The sequence below is a fragment of the Cygnus atratus genome, chromosome 4 (assembly GCF_013377495.2).
Source record: "Cygnus atratus isolate AKBS03 ecotype Queensland, Australia chromosome 4, CAtr_DNAZoo_HiC_assembly, whole genome shotgun sequence".
In the NCBI taxonomy this organism is placed as follows: domain Eukaryota; kingdom Metazoa; phylum Chordata; class Aves; order Anseriformes; family Anatidae; genus Cygnus; species Cygnus atratus.
Window position 1 is genome coordinate 20,476,103 of NC_066365.1, and position 23,779 is coordinate 20,499,881.

At 40.7% G+C, this 23,779-nt stretch overlaps 1 protein-coding gene across 1 annotated transcript in view; it reads right to left on the minus strand.

Annotated features, from left to right (window-relative positions):
* The window catches only part of SNX25 (sorting nexin 25), a 93,686-nt gene that overhangs the window by 44,074 nt on the left and 25,833 nt on the right, over positions 1–23,779 (minus strand). Inside the window, exons 4-7 of the mRNA XM_035557944.2 lie at positions 17,646–17,818; positions 16,588–16,774; positions 11,888–11,958; positions 1,207–1,397 (exon numbers count right to left, since the gene is read on the minus strand). Of these exons, the coding sequence (XP_035413837.1) occupies positions 1,207–1,397; positions 11,888–11,958; positions 16,588–16,774; positions 17,646–17,818 (622 nt within the window). The remainder of the gene's footprint in view (positions 1–1,206; positions 1,398–11,887; positions 11,959–16,587; positions 16,775–17,645; positions 17,819–23,779) is intronic.

A 23,779-nucleotide genomic window follows, 5' to 3' on the forward strand; every position in this document is an offset into this window, starting at 1 on the left:
ACTTTGGGAGGTTCTAGGGTTTCTTTATAGAAACACATCCAAACCTTAGAAGCAGAGCAGCACTAGATCCCATCATTTCCACCACCAGTACAGTAAATGCCCCTACCCAATGCAGCTTTATTACCTGACCTTGAACAATCGTTTGTCACCATATATCTACCCTGGAAAGTACGTAATGTCTCAGCAGGCACTGAAAGGTGTCTACACAGTAGCATAAGTGTCCCATGCAGTTCTGCCATGCGCTTCTCTCTGTCCTTTTCTCATTGGCACTACTGGCTACATCCAGCTTCAGGAAACAGATCCAGGCTGCCTCGGCACAATCTATGACATGCCATCTGTGGTCATGCTTTAAGGACAAATGAAAGGGGCAGGGAGCAGGGAAACGGCTCTCTTTCAGGTCATACAATGAAAAGAACATAAATATTGAGAAATACAAGAAAAAGTACAGAGATGTGTGCCACTAAGTTACAATTATTATAAGGACATAACAAAACTAAAAGATCCCTACATGAAGAAATAATTTCTTTTGTTCTACCTATACGAAAAAGATAAAATCTTCTAATTGGAATACACAAATTGCTGTGCTTTGCCCAAAGGGGACAGAGTAAATTACACAAGGAAGCAACTAAACAAAGTTTAGCAAGGACAATTAGCCATGATTTTATTTTTGTAGCTGCTGACTAATACAACAGCAGTTACGTTTTTTTCAATCCCAGAGTAGAGTGATGTGGAAAATCAGCATTCAGTCAACAGCTCTAACAGAGCTGTTCTGCAGCAACTGCCCTTAATTTTGCCAGTTGCCTTCCAGAAGTAAGTGTTTGCTTTTGAGTAACTCAGTATTACAAAACCTACAGGTATTTCCTACAGTAAATATAACGAGGCAAAGAAACATTGCACATATGTTGGTAATCTTTTTAGAAAGAAAGTTGCTACCCTGACCTTATCAAATCCCTGTATGCAATATGCCTGCAAAATTACAAACACTTATAAGCCACCCGATCCTTTGTGAAGTTCCACATTTAGCATCCTGAACCATCAGTAGTCTTCCCAGGCACTACAGTGTTTATTTCCCAAGATAAATAAAATATGCGGCAATTAATTTACACTTGACTCCTGGGGGAAAGGAGGATTAATGACAGTGGGGTTAATATGAACTAACATGTTTACAATGACCTTCAGACAACATAAGTGTTATTCAGTTCATACCTTCTGACTCTGAGGGGCACCACCTTCATCAGAAACGCCATCTTCCTGTTGATCATAAGCAGGCCCTCCCAGGAGCCTTATTCTCTTCTCACATTGCTTCTTTGCCACTGTCAGCTGATTAATATACCTTTTCACGTTGCGAGCTCTCAGTAGGTCAGCCTTCATTGCTGCAGTTTCTTTTCCTTTTGAATCTGAGAATACAGCAAACCAAAGACCATCTTTTGTAACACAAAAACATCTTCTTACCAATGCCTCTGTGACCTGCCTGATCACAGCATTTGTCATTCAGGAATCAACTGTGCGCGTGAGTACAGATGCTGTAAAATTTGTGTTTGAAACAATGATTATTTTGAAATATTCTCCTATGATACCTCAAGTGCTTATACAAAACAGTTCAGGAAAAAATCCGTATTCAAATGTCCATTGAATGCTGATCCCCCTCCAGCTCTCTCGCCATAGCTTGTTACAAGACACGGATCTAAAATTTACTACAGGTCATAACTGCATTAGGATGTTACCTGCAGCCATAGCGTATAACTACTCATGGAGCTGATAGTTCACATACCTTACTGAACATAACACTGACTACCTAGAGTCATGAGAGACTGGACTCAATCCGCTCCAGCCCAGCGCTTCATGTTCCCATGCACCTCATTTGTAAATCCGAATTTCTTGAGCTTTGTGCGAACAGTACAAGTCTCTCCCTCAGGTAGCATTTACTGAAGCCCAATCAAAATAGTGAGATGGCTAAGAAAAATCTTATCATGCCACAGCAAGACTGAACGATAATGTTAAGTAGTAAAGTACATGAGAAAGAGAGACAGCTGAATAAGACTTGGTAATAAAAGGTATGATGATTGCATATTCTACATTCCAGCTTCTTTAGTTAATCAGTAGGGCCTTAAAAAAAAATAAAGGAGTAGATAAAGCAGATAAAATCCTACTGTGTTGAAATCATGCCTGTTTTATACCTGCAGGGTGAAATTGATTCTTGTTTCTACACTAATTTTATTATACTTTTGTTCGATAAAAAAAAATCCCACTTTTGCAGACTGCAACTAGAGCTCTGTAGCAAAGTACCTGGCTTGTACTCAGTTCGGGATTAATTGACTGCTCAGAGATAGATGATAGAGATCTATTCTATGTTTTAAAACACCAAATACTAGTAAAACAATGGGGATGAAAACAGCATTCCATTTCCAGAACGCTTGCTGGAAAGGAACAACCGTGCAGCTAGGTTTGTGAATGCATACATAGCAAAAGAAAATCTCTTTGGTATGGCTTTAAACAGGTATTTGAAATACATTTCTAATACACTGAGGTATCTTTCAAGATTCTTTTCAACCTTTTATTTTCCCCTCGAAGCCATATATAAATACTGCATGTGACTTGAATTTTTTTCACTCATATACTGAAGGGCAACTCAAGGTATACGGAGCTTCCTGAATGTAATATGAACAGAGATATTCTCCCAAAATCTTTTACCGTATTTTTAATCTTACTTTATTCGCTGCATGTATTCATGTATGTTGGCATGGAAGTTTCCTGATTCAAGGATTGTTAGTGTTTTATTGGATAAGTATCATTTGCATCTGAGCTGCCATGGAATAGTGAACTACAGAGATAATATTCACTGAAGCAAAAGATAAAATGAGTTTACCGTGAAAAAAATAAGCCATCTGTTTTCCTGGCATGTTATCTCCACAGGGAAGTCAATAGAGCATTTAATTTAGTGTTTCAGTTCCCTGACCAGAGGTACCAGTATTACTGAGAGAAAAGGAAAGGAGAACAACAAAAGGCAGGGAAAGACCGTAAGTACAAAATAGCTCTCCCCCTCAATTTAAAATATTGAGGATTAATACAAATACGTGAACAGCAGTTTAAAGTGGAAGATTAAGACCAAACATTTCCCCTCCTTTACCTGACTCCAAGATGGTTTCTATAAGTTCACAGTTCTCAGAATAGGTTAAATTCTTTGGGCTCAAAATACATTCATACAGACAAGCGTGGATCTGACACCAAAACACTTTGCCCAGATCTGTCTCACCTCTCCTTTCAGCTATGATGCCCATAGGGTACACCCACACACTCTCGTCTCCTCTGTCTTAGCTGGGCTAATACATCTTGCTCCCTTATTCCTCTGCAGCTGTAGCTATTACTCCACAGAGCTGACCGATTCTTGGGGCTTGAAAACCCACACTTTCCAAAGGTTTGGAGTTGTAAATAAATAAATAAATAAATAAATAATAAAACATGCAAAAGTCATCATGTCTACTTCACTTTAAGTCTTATCATCCTGTGATTGCAGAAGGTGTCCAGGAAAGATTAATGAGCCCTATGTCCCAGTTGCTTCCTGTGATTAATTACTTTCTTAGCAAAGATCCTTCAAAAACATCTTTACACCCATAAAGAGCCACTCCACGTCAGAAACACTTGGGGCAGAGAGATGAAGATCGCTCTGCCAACCTGTTCCTGCACCAGGAACAAAGGGGACTGCCTGGTCACCACAAAAGCCTGGCCCTTCACAAATAAAAACCAGGAGGCTCATGAGTGGCATTCCTGCAAATACTGTACTAACGTGCTGCAGAACAAGAGAGACGGGCTGGATGCACAATGAACATTGAACATGACTTCCCTGTTCCACAGTAGGAAAATAAGCTAGCAGAAATCAGGAGGAGCATTTTCATGTAAGCTGGGGAAGGCCAGGAACATTTTTGCTTGTCTTTTGAGGTTTTTGAAAATTCTCTGATTTTCATATCTGAACTGTTGTGGTTTTTGTTTTTGTGTTGTTTTTTTTTTGTTCATTTTATTTTTCATATTAAGCCCTACCAAAAGGCATTTTAAGCTATAAAGCCAACTTTATTTTTTATGTATTCTTTCCTGATCCCATCACCAAAGTACTGAAATACGAATACAAACCTTTTTGCCATTTCTGAGAAGCAGTATATAAGCTGTTCTCTACGTTCATGTACCATTGCATAAGCCAAATAAAACCAGAATGTTACAGAAGAGGCTTGCATTTACTTGCATACCCTTCAGTAAGCACCAACAAAGGAAAAAGAGGAACAGCTACATGCTACTAAGACAGACACTGTTCCATCACTCTGCAAAGATAGGAAATGCATCCTTTGAACGCATTTTTTTTAACCACACTTTACAGCTTTTGGATATTTTTTTCCCTTAAAAACAAACAAACAAAAAACGCACTCATCAGCAGCAAAACAAGACAGAGGCTTCTTTGGCACTCCCTCCACAAGTTACATACGCTTTTTCCAGCAACAGCTAATGGGGGACTTGATCCCCAAAGGAGCTAAAGGCTCTTTCAATAACGTCCTCCAAAATAATTCCCCTTATCAGGGGAAACTGACAAGATATGCGGTGCCAAGTAGGGCCTTCAAAACCCTGAAGGCTAATGTGCAGCCCTCCCAAGGGCATCAAAACGCAGTTACTACCAAGAGCACAACGCCAAACTCCGCTTATCCACAGCTACCCAGCCAATTTGCTGATCGCAGCCATTGTCCCTTTCGGTCTGGCAATCACTTCTGCAACATATGAGACACCACAGTTCAGATCAGCATTCTTCTGTTGGGTCCTGCAAGAAGTTACATCCAGTCATGTCCTAGCTACAACTCTCAAAGGAGCTCAGGTCCAGGCCGTTTTTCACTATTTCACTGAGGGCCTTGCTTTCAGAAGCACAACCTGCAGAGAACAAGAAGCAAGGTTTGCATTCTTCCTCCCTGTATAATTCAGCTGACACTGGAAAATATCAAAAATACAAATGGTCCAAAGTTCAGTTGGAGGGGACCTTCAAAGATTACCAAGTCCAACTGCCTGACCACTTCACGACTAACCAAAAGTTAAAGCATTGTAAGGGCATTGTCCAAAAGTCTCTTGAACAATGACATGCGCAGGGCATCAACCACCTTGCTATGAAGCCTGTTCCAGTGTCTGACCACCCTAATGGTAAAGAAATTCTTCCTAGTCTATTCATATCCAGTGTGAACCTCCCCTGGCACAGCTTTGTGCCATTCCCATACATCCTAGATCCCTGTGACATCTCAAATATCTCAAGCTCTCAGTGCTAGCACTGTTTTTGTTTGTTTGTTCGGTTGTGGGTTTGTTTGTTTGTTTTTCCTCCAAAGGTTCCACAGCTCCTTGGGAAAAAAAAAAAAAAAAAGTGCTACAAATATCTGCAGACAGATTCAGAGCTCTTTATCAAATCCATCACATCAAGTCACGTAAACCCTGCTCACCAGTGCAAACAAATACTGGTCATATCACTTCGGTTACGGAAGCGTGTGATTAGCTCAGCCGCAGGACAGAACTGCGGCCAAGAAAGAACTCATCTTCAGGTAAAAGTAGCTTGAGTTACTAATCAAGCATCACCCCAATTCAAATCCCATTCCCTTTGGTACACCATCCCTACTCTTCAATATGACAGTGTTTTGACTTTCAACACTAAAGCCGTCCATGATCATAAAAGATGGTTTAAGTCAGCTACTGAAAGTTGTGCTACACCCCAAATGTTTCAGGCAACAGATCCAGGAGAAAATCCTTGAAGAGAGATTATAGACAATTCAGGCAGTGATCATTAGAAAGGCACAGTGCAACACCTCCTTCCCCATCAGTCACAGCTGCACAGCTGAGCAAAACAAAAAACAAAGGGGCAGTATGACAAATTTGAGTGTGGGTGTAAGCATGGGTACTATACAATAAAATAACATTGCCCACAAATAGCTTCTGTCTGTGTTCCCCTTGGTCACTTCTGTCTGACTAGTCAGCCTTCTTCCCTCCCTCTTTCAGTGATGGTCATCTCTCCAAATCAATTGTGGAAAAGAGGCATTGCCATCACTAGCTCACACGAAGGATCTCAGGAGGTGAAAGAGGAAGCTCCTCTATGGAACTGACTTGAAAACCACAAATCAAATGAGTCTCCAACAATCAGTCACTGCAACCTTCACCTTCATCCACAAGGGTGACAGAATCAAAGAATGGCAGAGGTTCGAAAGGACCTCTGGAGGTCATCTGGTCTCCTGGAGCTGCTTGCCCAGGACCATGTCCAGGTGGCTGTTGAAGATCTCCAAGGAGGGAGACTCCACAGCCTCTCTGGGCAACCTGTGCCAGGGCTCGGTCACCTGCACAGTAAAGAAGTGCTTTCTGATATTTAGATAGAACCTTTTGTGTTCCACTTTGTGCCCATTACCTCTTGTCCTGTCACTGGGCACCACTGAACAAAGCCTGTCTCCACCTTCACTGCGTTGTCCCTTCAAGTATTTACACCTCTTATACACGTTGATGAGATCCCTCCGGAGTGATCTCTTCTCCAAGCTGAACAGTCCCAGCTCTCTGAGCCTCTCCTCACAGCAGAGGTGCTCCAGTCCCTCAGTCATCTTGGTAGCCCTCCATCGGACTCCTTCCAGTAAGTTTAGGTCTCTCTTGTTCGTGGGGGCCCAGAACTGGACAAAGTTACTCTAGGTGCAGCCTCACCAGTGCTGAGTAGAGGATTTGCTCCACATGTACATGCAAGCACAACCGCAGCTCTTTCAACACTGCCAACACGCTATGTAAAAATAATTGTGTATGCATGTTTATTCTTGTGTGGAGGATGGGGTGGTGGGAAGTCATCTAGGTTTGTCATAATTAAGTTGGATGGCACCTGTAATGAACTGGAATGCAGAAGTATCCACTTTACTTCATTCTAAATTATCACCTTGACAAACCCACACATCACAACCCACTCAACGAAGTCAGTTTGGAATCCGAGTTTCTAAAAGAAACTTTCTACAGCTGAACATTGAAGCATCTTTCAGAGCTACAGTACACAAAAAGTCTACCCCCAGACAGTTCTGTTTCTGTACAAGTCTTGAGCTCCACTTATAGCAGCAGATATCTAGATGTATAGTGGGAATGCTCAGCAGGAGAAATCTACTGTAACACAGCAAATTTCTTCCTACAGAAATGGCCGCTTATTCAATCTGTCTCACAATCCCTGCTTGAAAAGGAACAATTTTCTCAACAGGAATGTCCTGTGGTCAATTACAGTGTGGTGCCTAAAAAACTGTTCTATCCCATCATCCAAGGATGGTTTCTGGTCATGCTGTTACATAAAAGGTGGAGGGCAAAGAAAAGTAGAGGGTCAGCCAAATAACTCCATTCAGTGTTGGAAACAGTCTGGTGTGACATTTGCTTGGTTTTACCCTAAGACAAGTACATGCCTTTAAGAGGTTTTGTCTGTTTTCTGTTTTTGTTTTGTTATTGTTACTGTTTTAAAGAGCATCTAGCAAAAAGGGGTCCCTGTAGGATCCTGTAATACAGCATCAGTGAGAGAAGAAACAAAGATCCGTCTGCTGAACATTAGAACTAGTGTAATTACATTACAACAAACATCAAACTATTGCAGGAACTTATTTTTGTGGTTAATTCATGATTGTTATTGAAGCTTTTTCTTTTGAAAAATTAAGAACTAGTCTACCTTTCAGAAGCTCAAGCCCTCTCCTACTCACGCCACAATTGCCTACAGATTGATCCTCTTAAAAAAACAGCTTTACTAGAATACGGTAAAAGAATTTTCAGATAAGCATTTGTAGTCTTTCATAATATTAAAGATGCAGATTTTGTTAAAAAAAATTCTAAAATTTAGCTCAAATTTGATTTGGTACTTCCAAGAGATCAATCCTTATCAAAAGACAAGGTGAAGAGAGGGTTGAGTTTTTGTTTTTCAGAAAGATGTGCAAAGCTATTATTCTTCCAACCAGAGCACAGTCTGATTGTACAAAAGAGCACAGTCCAAAAATATCAATAGGAAGAAACAAGGATGAGTGAAAAGCAAGCCTCCTCCTCCAGTCACTGCTGGAATGACCCTGACAATTTTAAAAGAGGGTATGTAGAAGGTCATTTAGGAGAAATAAAGCAGATGCCTGTATGCTAAAAGATTCAGCAGTTTTGGGCAAGTGTAAATGAGGGAGGTAGTGTAGTGCCAGCATGCAAGATAACAGCTTCTATTTACAGTGGCCTGCACAACTCCAAAAATAAACTGTCAACACCTCTGCAAACATTAATGCTACACGTGGTTTCTTATCATTCGGCTTTAGCAATGACCAAAAGCAATTCTCATGGACACAGAAGTTATATTATCCATCCACAACAGGCATCATAGTCATAACCTCTCACATTATTTTGTCTCAACCTTTTAAGACATTTGACTCTCTCAGGGAGTCAAATGCAAAACTTACTGCTTAAAACGAATCAGATGCTTTTATATGTTTTCCTTTGCTCTTCTAGGCTCACATGCCAGAAGATTCAAGAGATAGAAATCTGAAAAGAAAAAAGACCCTATAACATGCCATTTTTCACTAGAAGGTTTAATACAATGATGTTCAGAAGTACTCTAAAGGACTTTTTGCTCATATTAGAGGGCTTTAACAGCTAGATATTTTGACAATAGGTGGCACCAACATTAGTTAAATTAAGAACCTTGTCCCTGCTGAGGGAAAAACATTCCTCTCAAACACCTCTGGGCACTAATACTAAACGAATACTTTGATATCACTGGATAAAACCATAAAAAAGTCAGGCAACTGTAGCTCATATGAGAAGTCACCATAGTCTGTAACCCAGTCCTCAGGCTACTCACCCTTAAATAATAAACACCTGAACTTTTTTATAAACTAAAGTATTTTTGGTCAGTTTCAAGAGACTTAACTATGTCTCCTCACTCAACATCATGGGTACACACTACTGCTCAGGCATACTTGCTAGTCATGCACTTGCGCAGCATCGACTTTATTTAGATAGTAGCTAAGCACTCACTGCTGCAGAGTATTGGCCGCTCATGCTACGCTACCTGCTTCACATGGTTGTTGCTGTACCTTTTCCTATTAAAAGCACTGCCCCAGGAAAGTCCCATGCCTCAAACTGATGGCAGTCAAGACAATGTTTGTGTACATATTATGCTATACTTGCTCTACTCTTACAGGCACTCAAAACAAAGCTACACTCTCACAACACAATTTTGCCATCAGCAAATGGGAATAGATAGTAAGACTATCTATCACCAGGATGGAATCAAAGCCGAGAGATGTCCATGACACAAAAAGCTGATTTACTAGTAGGAAAGGGGAGATGCTCATACACTGACCACCCACACTTACACACTTACAGATAATCAGCAGGTATCGAGGGAACAGATTTTAAAAAAAGGAACAAATGGGACTGTGCAAACACATTTTGCATAAAGCTTCTGTTTAGTTATTCACCATGAAATCTAGCTGTTGCAGGGTAGTGGTATGATGTGGCATTAAGAAAGGCAAATATAAAATGGTGACATTATTCATGTGGTGGTGTGTTCTAGAAGCGTTCAAACATCTTTTGTAATCTGCACAGAGCTGTGCTAGCTCTGTGTGTGTGTATTTTTATTTTCAAGGAAGGCAGCACAGCTTTTTTTCCTTTAACTTTTCTTCCTAAAATTCAGATTCATTATCACATTAGGAAAAATGTTCCTACCTCCTTCAAGAAAAAACAAGACACAAAAATTCTTCAGGATTAGATTTTAGCCTGCTACAGTTTGATGGTTCCTCTTAAAGTTTACTGTACACAAACTGAGACTAAAAATTTTGGTAGGTGAAAGCCCTAGTGGAGAAACTGAAAGATGAGAAATCTGCCTTAAACGCGTGTGAATTATAATAGGACTGTATTGTAGGGCAGTGCTGAACATAATGTCAAACAAAACACGTCACCACTTTCTTCAGGCACACTATTTATAGAAAGGTTCTTTTGGAAGGGACCTTCAAAGACCATTGAGTCCAACTGCCTGACCACTTCAGGGCTAACCAAAAGTTAAAGAATATTATTAAGGGCATTATCCACATGCCTCTTGAACACTGAGAAGGCATGGAGCATCAACCACCTCACTAGGAAGCTTGTTCCAGTGTTTAACCACCCCCCCACAGTAAAGAAATTTTTCCTAATATCTAATATAGTCTAATATCCAGTGTTGAATAATCATTAGGTGTTTAATAAATAAAATGACTAACCTCTATAGCCCCGCTAGCTAAAACAGCCAGCGGCAGTCATCTGTCATCAGCTGAGCTCTTAAATCACATACAAGTTTGCCACACGACTAAACTAATAATGAAAGTCAATACCCAAACACAAAACTTCAGTGCATCGGCTAGTGAAATTTTACCTGTATTAAAAAAGAAAAAATCCAAAAGAAAATTCAAGAGGCCATAAAAATGCAGAACCATCTTCACCACAGAATAAGTGAAACTAGATCTGCTTTGGCAGAATAAATAGCACTAGCCTTTTCATATCCATTCTGAAGAGTCAGGCACTTGTAGCTTCAGAAAAACCTCTTCTGTTCCCAGTTCAGAACAGTGGATAGTTGAGTGGATAAACTCCAGTGAGACAGAGAAGAGCATCAGTAATTAATTGTAGGAACCTAAACTGCATAAAAATATTCCCTAAATCAATTGTTGTCACAACAAAGACTAATGATAGCACAAATGGCAATATAGGCTTAGCAAGATTGATTGCTTTTGTTAACTCTACTCAGTTAACTTCCGTGTTTCATTTTATTATTTTATGAAGCCAACTTTCCATTAAATTAACTTTCATCTAAAAAACGTTAGTATTTCTCTTTCTGTAAGGTACACTTGAGCAAAAACTGTTTACTTTTACCTCAGTTTGGCAAACCAATATATCCTAACGGAATGTACATCTAGTTCTATTTTAGGATGTAAAAGAAATGCGTATCAGCATTGACAAACCCTTTACTTTCAGAAATTTAAGCACCAAAATAAAGTACCAAACTCTTCAGACTGAAAATTAGTGTGCCCATCCCCCATAAGGGGTGCTTATTTTCTCTGTTTCAGCATTTTTTTATTACACCTGAATCATTTTTAAAAGTGCGACACAAAGAACTAAAAGCAAGACCTTTTAGATTTGTTTACAAGCAAATCAATTTATATTGCTCATTGCTTTTTACAATGGTTTTGTATACCTTAAACGTATCTGTCCAAGCAAAAATTTGGTTTGATACTTTTGCCATCAATATAATCTGTTGAAAACATACCACAGTTCCAATACATTGTGAGAAATATATCACAAAAATGCGTATATAAACTAAATGTAAGTACAAATGTAAAATGCAAGTGCATGTGTATTTCAAAAGGCAGCAGTTGACAAAACACTGCAGAAGGATTTAAGAGCACTCTGTGTTACATCACAAAAACATAATACAACGAAGAGTCAAAATAAAGTCTGACTGACAATTATGCTGCATCATTCCTTATCCTGTGTTTTGAAAGGAGAATAGACAGACTTCAGAAAATGGATTGTATTAAAAAGAAAGAGGAAACGAGATTCTTAGCATAAGAATCTGCAGTGCCAGAAATCCAAGATACAGCATGTTCTGAAAATAAAAGCATCAGATATGACCTTCCGACTCAATCCATCAGCTTAGCTGAAGATAGTGGTGGGAGGGGTGGAGGAAAAATACTTACACCACAGGAGTGTGGAGAAGAATCAGACAAATGAAACAGAATTGAAATACTAAAAGCATAGCATTCTTCAAATCTGTCTTAAAATCCCCCACAAACTGATTGCATATATATTTCTGGAGTTCAAATAGATTTCGAAAATGAAAACAACAGATGTGACCAGTACCAAAATGGATTCTTACCTTTCTGCCTCTTCACTTGGGGAAAATTGCTGATTGTGGTTGCCTGAACTATTTCCACTACAATCTGATACCTAGTTTTAAAAACAGTAGGGGATAAGGGCACAGAAGGAGGAGAGAAGAAAAAAAAAACACGGTGTTAATATTTTATTTATTTATTTATTTTTAAAATGTGTTCTTCATACAGCATACTTCAGAATCCATAAAATACAAAACACCTCATCTGGAAACTGAGCCATTTCGCAGTATATATGCGGTCCGAGAAGCAGTGCACATAGAGAGTAGAGCAGGGAAAAAGCTTGTCTTGAAACAAAAGGAAAACTTCTAGCTAATAATAATAGTGCCCCCTTCTCTTAACTGCTGCCACACTATAGCTAATACCATTCAGTGAACACAACGTGAAGTCATGCTCCTTAACACAAGAAGTAAATATAAATTTCCTGTAGGAAACTAGGATGGGAGTTCAATTCAAGACCAACGAGCTGTCTGTTAGGGTTCCACCTAACGCATGCAATAAATACATGGCGCAAATGTGACTTTGGGCCTGCCGGACCGCCACCCTCTCTCCCTGCAGGTTTGCTCTGAATATCTAGCTGCTACTTACCCCATGGTGCTGGGTGAGTAAACAGCTTTGGAATTTTTAAATGTCATGTATTAATTTTACTTTCAAAAAGTGAGCAGTATATGACAAATTCGACCAGCCACAGGCCCACGTGCACATTACTGCTAACTTCCCACTCTGATCTCTTCCCTCTGTTCTTTGTCTTGTTTATTTCTTTCCCTCATATCTTAAGTAAAAGATGACGCGCTACACCAGAGATAATGGTCTCTTACCATGAATGGTATAGTGACCTTTGGCTGCTATACTAATACATAACTGAAAAAATATATAATGCTGAAATTTAAAGCAGAATGAAAACTATCTACCAGTTATTTCCTTGTTGCTATTTACTCTGTGATGTTAACTCATCAAGTCTCATCTCCAGTCTTCTTCTGATAGACTAAGTGAATTTGTTTCATACCCCTCATGCAGAATCATCTTTTCTTCCTCATTTGTAGCAGCCTTCCAATTTATCCATGCTAACTTAAATCTGAGGGGAAATGAAGGTGAAATTTCACCGTACAACTCTCTGCTCTTGAAAGAAATAGGGACAACACGTTTTGTGGAAACTTGATAAAAAAAGGAATTAAACTCTGCCTCACTTCATGACGATGAAGTTAAACATTAGAAGGGGGGGATTTGAATGAAGTTCATAGACAACCATACAGCATTCCCTTGTCTTTGGATTTTGTATTTTCCAACTGAATACAAATTTTCAAAAAGCAAAGGTATGAATGAAAAAAAATTACAAAACAGCTCCTCAAAAAACTCAGCAAATGACTTTTTATGAAAACAAACATCAGCTCTCCAAATGTTCCTTACAAGAATAGAAGGAATGTTACCACAAATAGAGAAAAATTCTGATAAGGGTTTAAATTACCAAAATTTAGAGGCCCAGTAAAGATATTAAAGAGCTGTGAATTCAAAATGGTCTCCAAATTAATGATAAATAGTTATTGTATCACTTAAGTAAGTTCTAAAAATAAAATCCACGCAAGCAATGCAGAAAATCAACGCAGTATTTCTTCAAAGCAATGCTTCTAACCAAGGAGAGAAAATAAGATTCAGAAAATCCTGGTACCATTACCAGCCGTTTAGGGCAAGCCATTTGCAAGGCAGAAAGCTGGCACACGTGTTTACAAGGAGATCCACCACAGACAGCCTCCCACTCCTTTCTGATCTCCTGGCCACAAAACCCTTCACTCATAGGTTTCTAGTGATCCAGCCGGGAATTCTTCCCTATACCAATAACAAATACCTGGTTCTGATCACAAGAAGATTAGCAAAACTCTGCTCATGAAATCAGCCTGAAAAGATGCCTGGTGGGACTCCTGTGCTGTAACGTCACCTGCACATATTAGAGGGCACCCAGGAACTTGAGCTCACAGACTGTTTGATTCAACAACACATTTTATGTTTATTTTACTAAATAGGCAGTAATTAAATCCATCTTTAAAGATAAAGCATGGCAGGGATGTTTGAAAGAAATATTGAGTTTCCCAGCAACTGTAGAGCCTTGGGATAAATTTCCTCAAGGCTAAGCCTACACAGAAAATTGTTTCTACCTAAATCTGTTTTTTATCAAGATGTTACGTGGCAACATTAGGAGTAATAGAAAGAGGCTGAACATTCATAAATGCCATGTACCAGCTTAGAACAGGTGCTGAAAAACGATTTTCAAATAAAACCAGGAAAGAGAATATTTGATAAATAGAGTATCATTACCCAGAATAGACAGGTTTCCCAGTTAGATACTAAGTACAATGTGCCAGTAATTTATTTATTGTAGGAAGAGAACTGGAAGCATCCTTCCCATTCCCATTACTCCAACAGAATCTAACCACGTTCCTCTGTGTTAAATGCACTATACCTTATTTAGTTGCTCTTAAATGCATGATTTAATTCTTAAGTTGCCCTGTGTGGAGTCAGAAGTTGGACTTGGAGACCTTTGTGGGTCCCTTTCAATATTCAGTTATTAAGCGATTCTCTTTAATTCCTTCTTTATAGATTTTTCCTGTGCTTCATTGTTGTGAATTACAAGCCGACATATTAATTTGTTCATATAAAATACCATTTATTTTGTTCATCAATATAGAGACCACTGTTTGGCTTCCTTGACATCCATCTGCAAACTTTCACTGTTACTTCACAAAAGCTTTGTGAAATACACTACCTAACTTTGAGATGCCTGCAGGTTGACCCATCTCCAAGTGCTCCCATAGTGCTGGAGAGCAAACAGAACAGGAGCTCCTCCTCCTTGCAGAGGAACACTCCTTAACTGATTCCCTAGGGACTGGCTCTATACAGCAGAGGAAGAGCACAGCCCCAAAAATCAAAAACTGTTTTTTCCCTTTGAAACGAACAGAATTTTTTTTTTTTTAAATATTCCATTTAATCAACATTAATCCAATGATCGACATTACACTGGTTGTAGAAGAACACATCTTAAGACGATAGTAGTTGGACTCCACGGACTAGAAAGCAAAAGCCTAAGTGCAGCCAAAACCACGCTATTTCATAAAGCAAATTTTGTACCTCATATTAGGGAGCACAGTTTAAGGTGACCTATCAGCTAAAAAGAGAGCACATTGAACATTAATGTGCCTGAACAACAACAACAGAAGAGCTGGGTTTCTTTTGAAACAAGCAGATCCATTAGTGTGATTATGCTAATAAATATGATGTCAATTAGGTTTTAGACAGAGTCTAATAGAGACTAATTTCTGCTCTCAGTAAAGGCACACTGGCCCAGAGTAAAGAGCAAATTTTACAGCAGATAAGCAATAAGTAGCCAAGCAACAAAATAATTTCCCCATCACCTAAGTGCATTTTCCTGTCTCAGAAATGCCAAGTGGTTTCAGAATCAAGGAAAAGAAGAGAAAGAAGTTATTGATGCAGCCCACATAGTCCATCCTGGTACACCGTCACTTGGCCTGACCAAGCTGAGTCTAATAAAAGGTCTGGGTCACAACAGATGGCCCAAAGCTCACCAAATGGAATTGATGTGCTTGTGTCTTTCAGATGCTGCTGCAGCCATTTAGGAGGAAAGCTGAGTTGTGGCAGCAATTGAAGGGAGTCAGGGAAGAAGAAAAATATCAGTTCTGGTTAGTGGCAACAGATTAGAACCAACACTCTAAAAACGGGTTCAGCAGTCCTCTAAAGCTTTGATGTGCTCAACAGAACCAAGTCAACACAGAAATTCTGCCAGTATAGCATCCCTGCTGCCTCTTTCCACTCACTTGTTCTTTATCCTCTTGCATCAGAAATCACAGGAGAAGCAGCTCACCCATAAAGATAAGGCAAGCATAAACATCATCTTGTACTTGGGCAAGCGGGCTCAAGACACACGTGGGTATCCTACGTCACGATGGAAGTTGGAAGAAAATTAGCTGTTGACTTATGTGAGGGGGAGGGAAAGCTAGCAGGAAAGTGAGCAGGTACTGTTTGTTCTAGGAAACAGCAAAATAAAACAGGTTTGTGATAAGTAGGAGTAGGTTTTCTTTAGGTCTTTAAGCAATTCTTCAAACTTCATTGACATGTTTAAAAATGGTGCAACTGGGAAACACCTCCCTGCAACAGCCCAGGAAAACCTCTAAGTCAGTGGCAAAGTGTGCTGGAACTCAAACCTTTCTTTCCACATTACAGAATCACAGCAGACAGCTCTGAATGACCAGTGTCCCTAGTGTCACTACGGTTCAGACAACAGACCTCTACAGTCCCCAGCCATGCTTCATGGAAGAGATACCACACAGTAGTGGAAATGCAACATATTATTTCATCTAACTTCACTGAGGCAAGCTGCAATAAAAGGCCTGGTATGCCTTTCAACAATACAGCGATCTCTGGTATACCACCCACCATCAACTAAGTGGAATTAAAAAAAAATAAAAAAATAAAAATTTCTACCACCAAACTGAGAAGCCAACTATATTACAGATTTGATGAATACTGTGCCCTATCATCCTTACTGTCTCCACTTCACCAAAAGAAAAAGAAAACTAAATTTGAATTTAAAAAGAAAAAAAAACAGTTCATTCTCAGTAACAGGCTGGCAAAAGAAGCATGTTTAGTTTTAAATAAGCTACAGAGAAGCATCAAATACCTCAGTTGCTTCAGGAACTCAACATCGGAGTTGCTGTTAATGAGCTTGATGAACTCCTCATAAGAAGGAGCATATGTGTAGTCTTTCTTCTGATGTTCATTCATCTGTTCTCTGTACTCCAGCTGGCTTAGTAGCATTTGGTTGATATAATCTGGATCACTCAGCAGTTCCACCACTGGTTTCAGTACTGGAGAGAAAAAATATTTTAAAACAAAATCCTTATGTTGAAGAATAACTGCTGTCCTTTGAGAGAATATCGCAGATAAAAGGCAAAAATAAATACAAAAAATGATTTTAAAAAATCTCAAACCAGTCTTCTGGACTACATAGCACATTTGAGACTGCGCATACCTTTCTTCTTGATAAAACTGTTCCTGCTATTACACAAATTGATGTACATTGACAAAGCTGAGCTCTATTTGGGAAATTTCAAATCTTTTCATTCTTTCTGCTCTGTGCCTTGGACATTATGACATTACAGACTTCACAAATGAAAATTAAAAGTGAACTGAACTGCATAATATACTTGAGACTTCATAACTTCTGAATTTGACTTCAATTACACAAAAAAAATTGTGTATTTATAATCTGATTAAAGAGCATCTGATAAGAAAGCAAAATAGAAAATCCTCAATAAAAAAACAAAACACTGGATAAATCAATGACAAAAAAAATCTGTTATCATGATCCGATTATAATCACATCCTTAAATCTATGGATTCTGTGTGTCTGAATAAAGCCGAACAGGTCAGAATTATTCATACAATCAATAAAAATAGTGCCACTGAAGACAGCAAAAGGGTTCTCCTGTGACAAAAATAAAAGAAATGAATGGACAAAATTGGGTTTTATCCTGAAAGGTGCTAAGCAGCCTGACATCAAGTCAAGACAAACAAGTAAGTATATGCTTACTTTTGAAAACAAAACGTCTTACTGGTCACCATAATAAATTAAATTTCAGGATTTATAAACATAGTATCAAGACATACATAAAGATGTCTATAATTACTAATACTGTACAGGTGCAAATGGTTAATCATCTCTGATCTTTGCTCTACCTTTTGTTGCAAGGATTTCTGCAAGGACTATGCGCAAGCTGACAGACTGGATATCCTTTGAGGGTAGGAGACAATACACCAGAATTTGAGAACATTTTTGCAGGAATCTTACTTCTTCATCAGAGCTCCTCAAGCACGGGTGCAGCAAAAAAGGTCTTGGTGGATCTTCCTGCCTAAGAAAATGAAAATGAAAAATAGAAAAGCAAAGAGAGAGAGGGAGAGAGAGAGAGAACTTACATAGCACTTGTGTTATGACCAGTCAGTATTTCTGAAAACATACAAAATATGCAAAATCCATCATCCACTTAAAAAAAAAACAGTAAAGAAGCACTTTACACCACGTGCATTTTTTCAAATTCGATTTAAATATATATATATAGACACATTTCCAAATTCTTTTGTCCTGTCTGTGTTTTCACCCACCAAAATAGAAATACAGAATTTTAAAACTGTATCAAATAGAAAAAAAAAAAAAAAAAAACAACAATTGGAGAGAAATGAAAGTTTCTCTGAATTAAAAAAGAAAAATAATTTGTTCCCTCATTGATCTTACAATGAAATCTTGTTTAGTTTCTCAAAAAAAATGACTGGACAATCTCAAAAAGCAAATACATTCTTGTACAGCAAACTAATTATAGATTTGAACAGAGTATTTGGGATCACTTCTAGTTTGAGAAACAGGTCTAGCTGCTAGACAATGAAAGTACAATCTTTCCTTTGTTACTGACAAAAAGTAAATACCTGGCATGTTTGACTTGGCTTTCCTAAAACACCAATTTTCAACCTGGCACCTGCAGACTGCATCAAATTGCTCTGTGCAAGATACCTTGATAGTAACAGACTTGGGATTATCATCCATCTACAGTGTAAGTGAGAAACTAAGTAAGAAGATTAACAAAAAAAAACCACACCACACAGATTTAGAAAGACTGTGCTATCAGGTTGGCAAATAAAGGAAGAAGTGACTCCCAAAGAGCAAAGACAGAGCCAAACAAGTCACCTCAGTAGGTCTGCAAATGAGAACTGAGCACATTATTAACAGTGTCAGTGGAGTGTATAAAGTGTGTAAATCGAAAGCATGAAGCTGCAGGGGATCAGTGGGTGTGTGCAGCCCAACTTTTGGGGCAATACCCTTGTGGGCAGCACGCTCACCTGAAAGGGGTGAGAAGCCCTAAAGAGATTTTACGCACTGCTCACTGAGATGGGACTAAACCTGCATCTCCCAAGTCCCAGCAGTCGCCCCTGCCAAATCACAGATTTCCCACTTGTTTGAACAGGCACACAGAGATTACAGAGCCGTTAAGAGAAAGGACAGGAGAACTTGTCTCAAGTTGAGTCCTTTGATCAGCAGCTTCAGGCTGGAATATATATGCACCTCTTATACTAATAACCACCGTGGATTTAAAAAATAATAATAATAATAAGCAGGGAACAAGCCTGGGAATCAGAATCGGTTTTCCTCCATCATCTTGAGTGCCTCAAAGTCAGAGTCCATCTTGCCAGCCTTTAGTGGAGGCAGATCCTGACCTTTTTGGCTAATTAACGCGTCAGCTTCAAGAAGGGGCTGGAGATAACTCTCAGCCAGAACCCTTAGCCTGCTGGGGAAGGCATTCATGAGCACGCACTTGCTCACCAACAAGCAAGCTGGATAGTGGATACTAAGTGGATGGAGGAAAACCAAAATTCCTCGTTGCTTTCACTTTGTACATGGTGAAAGAAGCAGGCTCCTAACTTTTATGTAAAGCACATCAGGCCTGGAGTCAGTATAGTGTGCTACAGTATTGTAACGTATCATACTGATATACTCCTCTTTCTGCCACTCGAGGGGCAAACAAACACACACACACACACACCAGCACATCACGGTAGGTGCGTTTCGGGAAGATGGCACGAAGCCTTCCAGCGCTAACAGCCGGGGGTGGCCACACCATGTCTACAGCGTGAAGCACGACAGCACAGTGTGCGCTGCTCACAGGCTCCTCACGAGCAGCCCTTCTGATCACAGCTCTGGAAGAAGCAGGGAGCAAACCTCTTCTGCCTTGATTTTGACTCAGTACCAACCAGTCCATCTCCTCCCAGCTGCCAATGGTTTTCTGGACTTTTCAGAGCATGGCGGCCTGGATGTGCCATGGGAATTCCTTACTGGAGGTCACTCAGTACCTTTTCTTTTACTTAAGAAAGGCTCTAGAAGCAGAGCTGGTGCTCTAGCAGTTCCTTCACTGCCACATGCCTGACATACTCCAACCCCAGACTTGTGGTTTAGCAGCAAGGTGACCATGCCAGGGGGTACAGGATGACAGACACGTTGTCACCTGAGAGGTGCCAGGGCAGTTCCCAAAGACAGCCAGGACTGGTCTTCAGCAGAAGGCCCTGAGGTATTATGAAAGCTCAGGCTTTTCATGTCTCACCCCAGCACTTCTTCCCATCATCTGTGATGTCTGCTTCCTTCCCACTGCTGCAGGTTGCCGTCCTGACTGTTACCCACAGAGCTCCTCAGAGCTGATTGCCTCTGTGTGTGGAAAAGTGACCAAAAATTGCATGGGCTCAAAGGAGAAATTTCCAGTTAGACACCACTACATGGCCAGTGGCGAGAGGCAGCACTGCACAATGGTTTTCGCTAGTTGGCAAAGGAGGGAGCAAATATGGTGGAAGAATATCAGTATTATAATAATACTTGTAATTCTGCTCCAATAATGCAAGCCATTTGTTTCAAGACAACCACATCAGTTTTTAAACTCATTTTCAGGAGAACACGAATGTTAAAATGACATTTGGATTTGACTTCACTGAAACCTTTTATTGAATCCTAAATCAACTGTTTTATTTTCAAAGGTGGATAATGGAGAGCGCTTCAATTGTTACAAGAAAGACAAATTTCAAAAACAAGTCCCTGGGAGCAGCTTGGATGTACATACTTTGTTTGCTCTTCTGAGGAGCACCGTATGAAGATGATATGTAGTTTTCATTATTATCCAGCACAGGTGGTAGGGCTGATTTAGCTCCACAAGCTGTTTATCTTGTTCTGGTAGGATCTTTTCCCTCTAGCAGCTGAATACCTGGCTATCTTCCTCAGTGCATTTCCATTCCTCTCGCATCCTCCAGATACATCCTCCAGCCTTCTCTCCACTGCATCAAACACCCCGCCTCACATGCTCTCCCTAAAGGCATTCATTATCCAAAATCAGACACGTCCCAGGCAGACTGGCAGACAGAAAGTCTGGGCCATTTACGTACAGCCACCTCTTACTGGGAAGCGAAGGCTTCATCTTCTGGACAGGTCAGTCCACCTAGAGTCAGCCACTTCGAAACTCCACCAGAAGCTCAAACTAAATGCCAGAGAACAGGTTTCGTACACAGAGCATCAGCTGGCTGGCAGCAGACTAACTTTCAACAACCCATTCCTGGCTAGTAACAGCAATGATACAGAGTCAGAACCGAAAGCAAATGGTGACTGCTTTTTTTTTTTTCCTAGAAACGCACACAGACTTTCCTTTCTGGACAGCTTTACCTGATTTGTGGGACATGGTGCACAGTTATTAGATCAAGATTTACTTCAGTATCTCTCTAAACCCATCCACACACAGCACAAATCTCCTGAGGAATGACGGTCTGTTTGGGACTGCAGACACCCTGGGGCACTGACTGCACCTGTGCTATCAGGCATGCAAGAGAAGGGCTTCCTCATACTCTGCCTCCCTGTTGTACACGTTTATTCCCAGTCCGCAAGCAATACATACGGCTTGGCTGAGTTGGACCTAAGCCAGCACTCTTCTGGTACAGTCAACAGAACAAAAACAGAAAATTGAACAGAATAAACAAGCAGAATGGCAAATATTTGGTTCTTGTCCTTCTAATTTGTTTAATGCATTCCTGCCTAAGGGAATAAGGGGGGGAAGGGGAGTTGCACACACTGCAGCTGTAAGAATATTTCCCTTTTTTTTTTTCCTGCAGTTATCTCCATCACCTAACAGGACATAAATCTCTGGAAGAGGGGCTCTTTCAGCTGTTCTCCTAGCCAAACTGTAATTAAAATATCATTTAAAAAGCAAAAGGGGATAAACAGAATCCCATCAGATTTTTAAAGGATGCCAGCCAGAGGGACCTTGAGAGGTGGGCCTGTGCAAACCTTATGAAGTTCAGCAAGGCCAAGTGCAAGGTCCTGCACCTGGGTCGGGGCAATCCCAAGCACAAACACAGGCTGGGTGGAGAAAGGATTGAAAGCAACCCTGAGGAGAAGGACCTGGGGGTGCTGATTGATGAGAAGATCAACAAGAACCAGCAATGTGCGTTTGCAGCCCAGAAAGTCAACCACATCCTGGGCTGCATGAAAAGCAGTGTGGTCAGCAGGGCGAGGGAAGTGATTCTGCCCCTCTGCTCCGCTCTCATGAGAACCCACCTGGAGCCCTGCGTTCAGCTCTGGGCGCCCAACACAAGGACATGGACCTGTTGGAGCAAGTCCAGAGGAGGGGCACGAGGATGATCAGGGGGCTGGAGCACCTCACCTGAGGGAGCTGGGGTTGTTCAGCCTGGAGAAGAGAAGGCTCCGGGGACACCTTACGGTGGCCTTCCAGTGCCTACAAGGGGGCTACAGGAATGATGCGGAGGGACTCTTGGTCAGGGGGTATAGTGACAAGACAAGGGGGAATGGCTTTAAACTGAAAGAGGGGAGATTTAGATTAGATGTTAGGAGGAAATTCTTTGCTCAGAGGGCGGTGAGGCCCTGGCACAGGCTGCCCAGAGGAGCTGTGGGTGCCCCATCCCTGGAGGTGCTCAAGGCCAGGCTGGATGGGGCTTTGGGCAGCCTGGGCTGGTGGGAGGTGTCCCTGCCCATGGCAGGGGGGTGGGACTGGGTGGGCTTTAAGGTCCCTTCCAACCCAAACCACGCTGTGATTTTTGATAAAAGAAGAGAGAAACAAAGTCTTCACAGAACTCAACTCTAAATAAGCCTTGCATATCAGTGGCAAACAGTTGTAGCAATAAATCCTAATGTTGCTGTTGGGGCAAAAGAAATAAAGGGGACTGGAAGACTGAAAGCGTGAGGGAAAGTTTGGGGGGAGGCAAAACAGCTACAAAATAAATTAAAACACCAGTGGTAAAACAGACAGTCAGGCTTAGATCCTCCTTTTTATTTATACAGAAAGTATTATACTTCTATTTGCTTCCATATAAACTTTGATCAGCTTGTAGGGAAAACATGCTGTGCATCAACAGAGGGTCTGCCCAGAAAGCAGCATCCCTCAGAACTTGGGCTTCCCTCTCACACCTACCTACAAGGTAACAGGGCGGTGAGCAACCATGGAAGCAAGTATTACTGGCACTGCTGCCGTCTGTCCCCGAGCAGCAGCTAGGACGTCCTGACCACACGCTCTTAATGCTTGATATAAAACCTGCATCTTCAGCTCTGGGGGAATGTTACCAAGAACGCAGGAAGGTAGTGTTCATTTTTGCAGTAACCAGCAGGAACAGCAGAAGCTAACACAAAGCAGTGCCCTACATCTCTCCAGCACCGATAAAGTTATCAAGCACTATTAAATAACTCAAGCAGAAATACAGGTATTATTTCTCATCCTGTCCAGTTTTGAACACGCGTTATTAGGATTACGTGCTTGGACTTTCCAAACAAAGAGACTCTTGGCAATCGCAGAAAACCCTCAACCAAAAACGAGCACGGCTATTTACGGAGAGAGCTTTGAAAGCCCAGCCAATTATCCACAAATTCCGAGTACAGCTGCGTGCAGTGAACTAATACAAATGAGGCACTGGAGCAAACAGTTTCAGAAGCAGCCTGATACCAGGTTTGTAAACCAGGCCTATTTCATCTGCTTTAGGCAATAGAAAAAGAAAGCCAAGTGGCAACTGCACTCGTGTCCTCCCGAACGATCGAGACTGAAGTCATGGGGATATATTTCGGAGCACTGAGATGCAGGGGACTTCAGTGATTTTAAAACAGACAGAACTCAGGCTTTGCACAGCACGCTTACAGATCACCCCTCTTCACTCCCCCATGAGCTACAAAGCCAGCGTTAACCTCACAAATTTCTTGCCAGTGATTTTCATTTTACCAACTCTTCAAGCATGCTCCAAATTTTTAACACTATCCAAGGCTATTTCACAGCTTCAGAAAGCAAATGTAT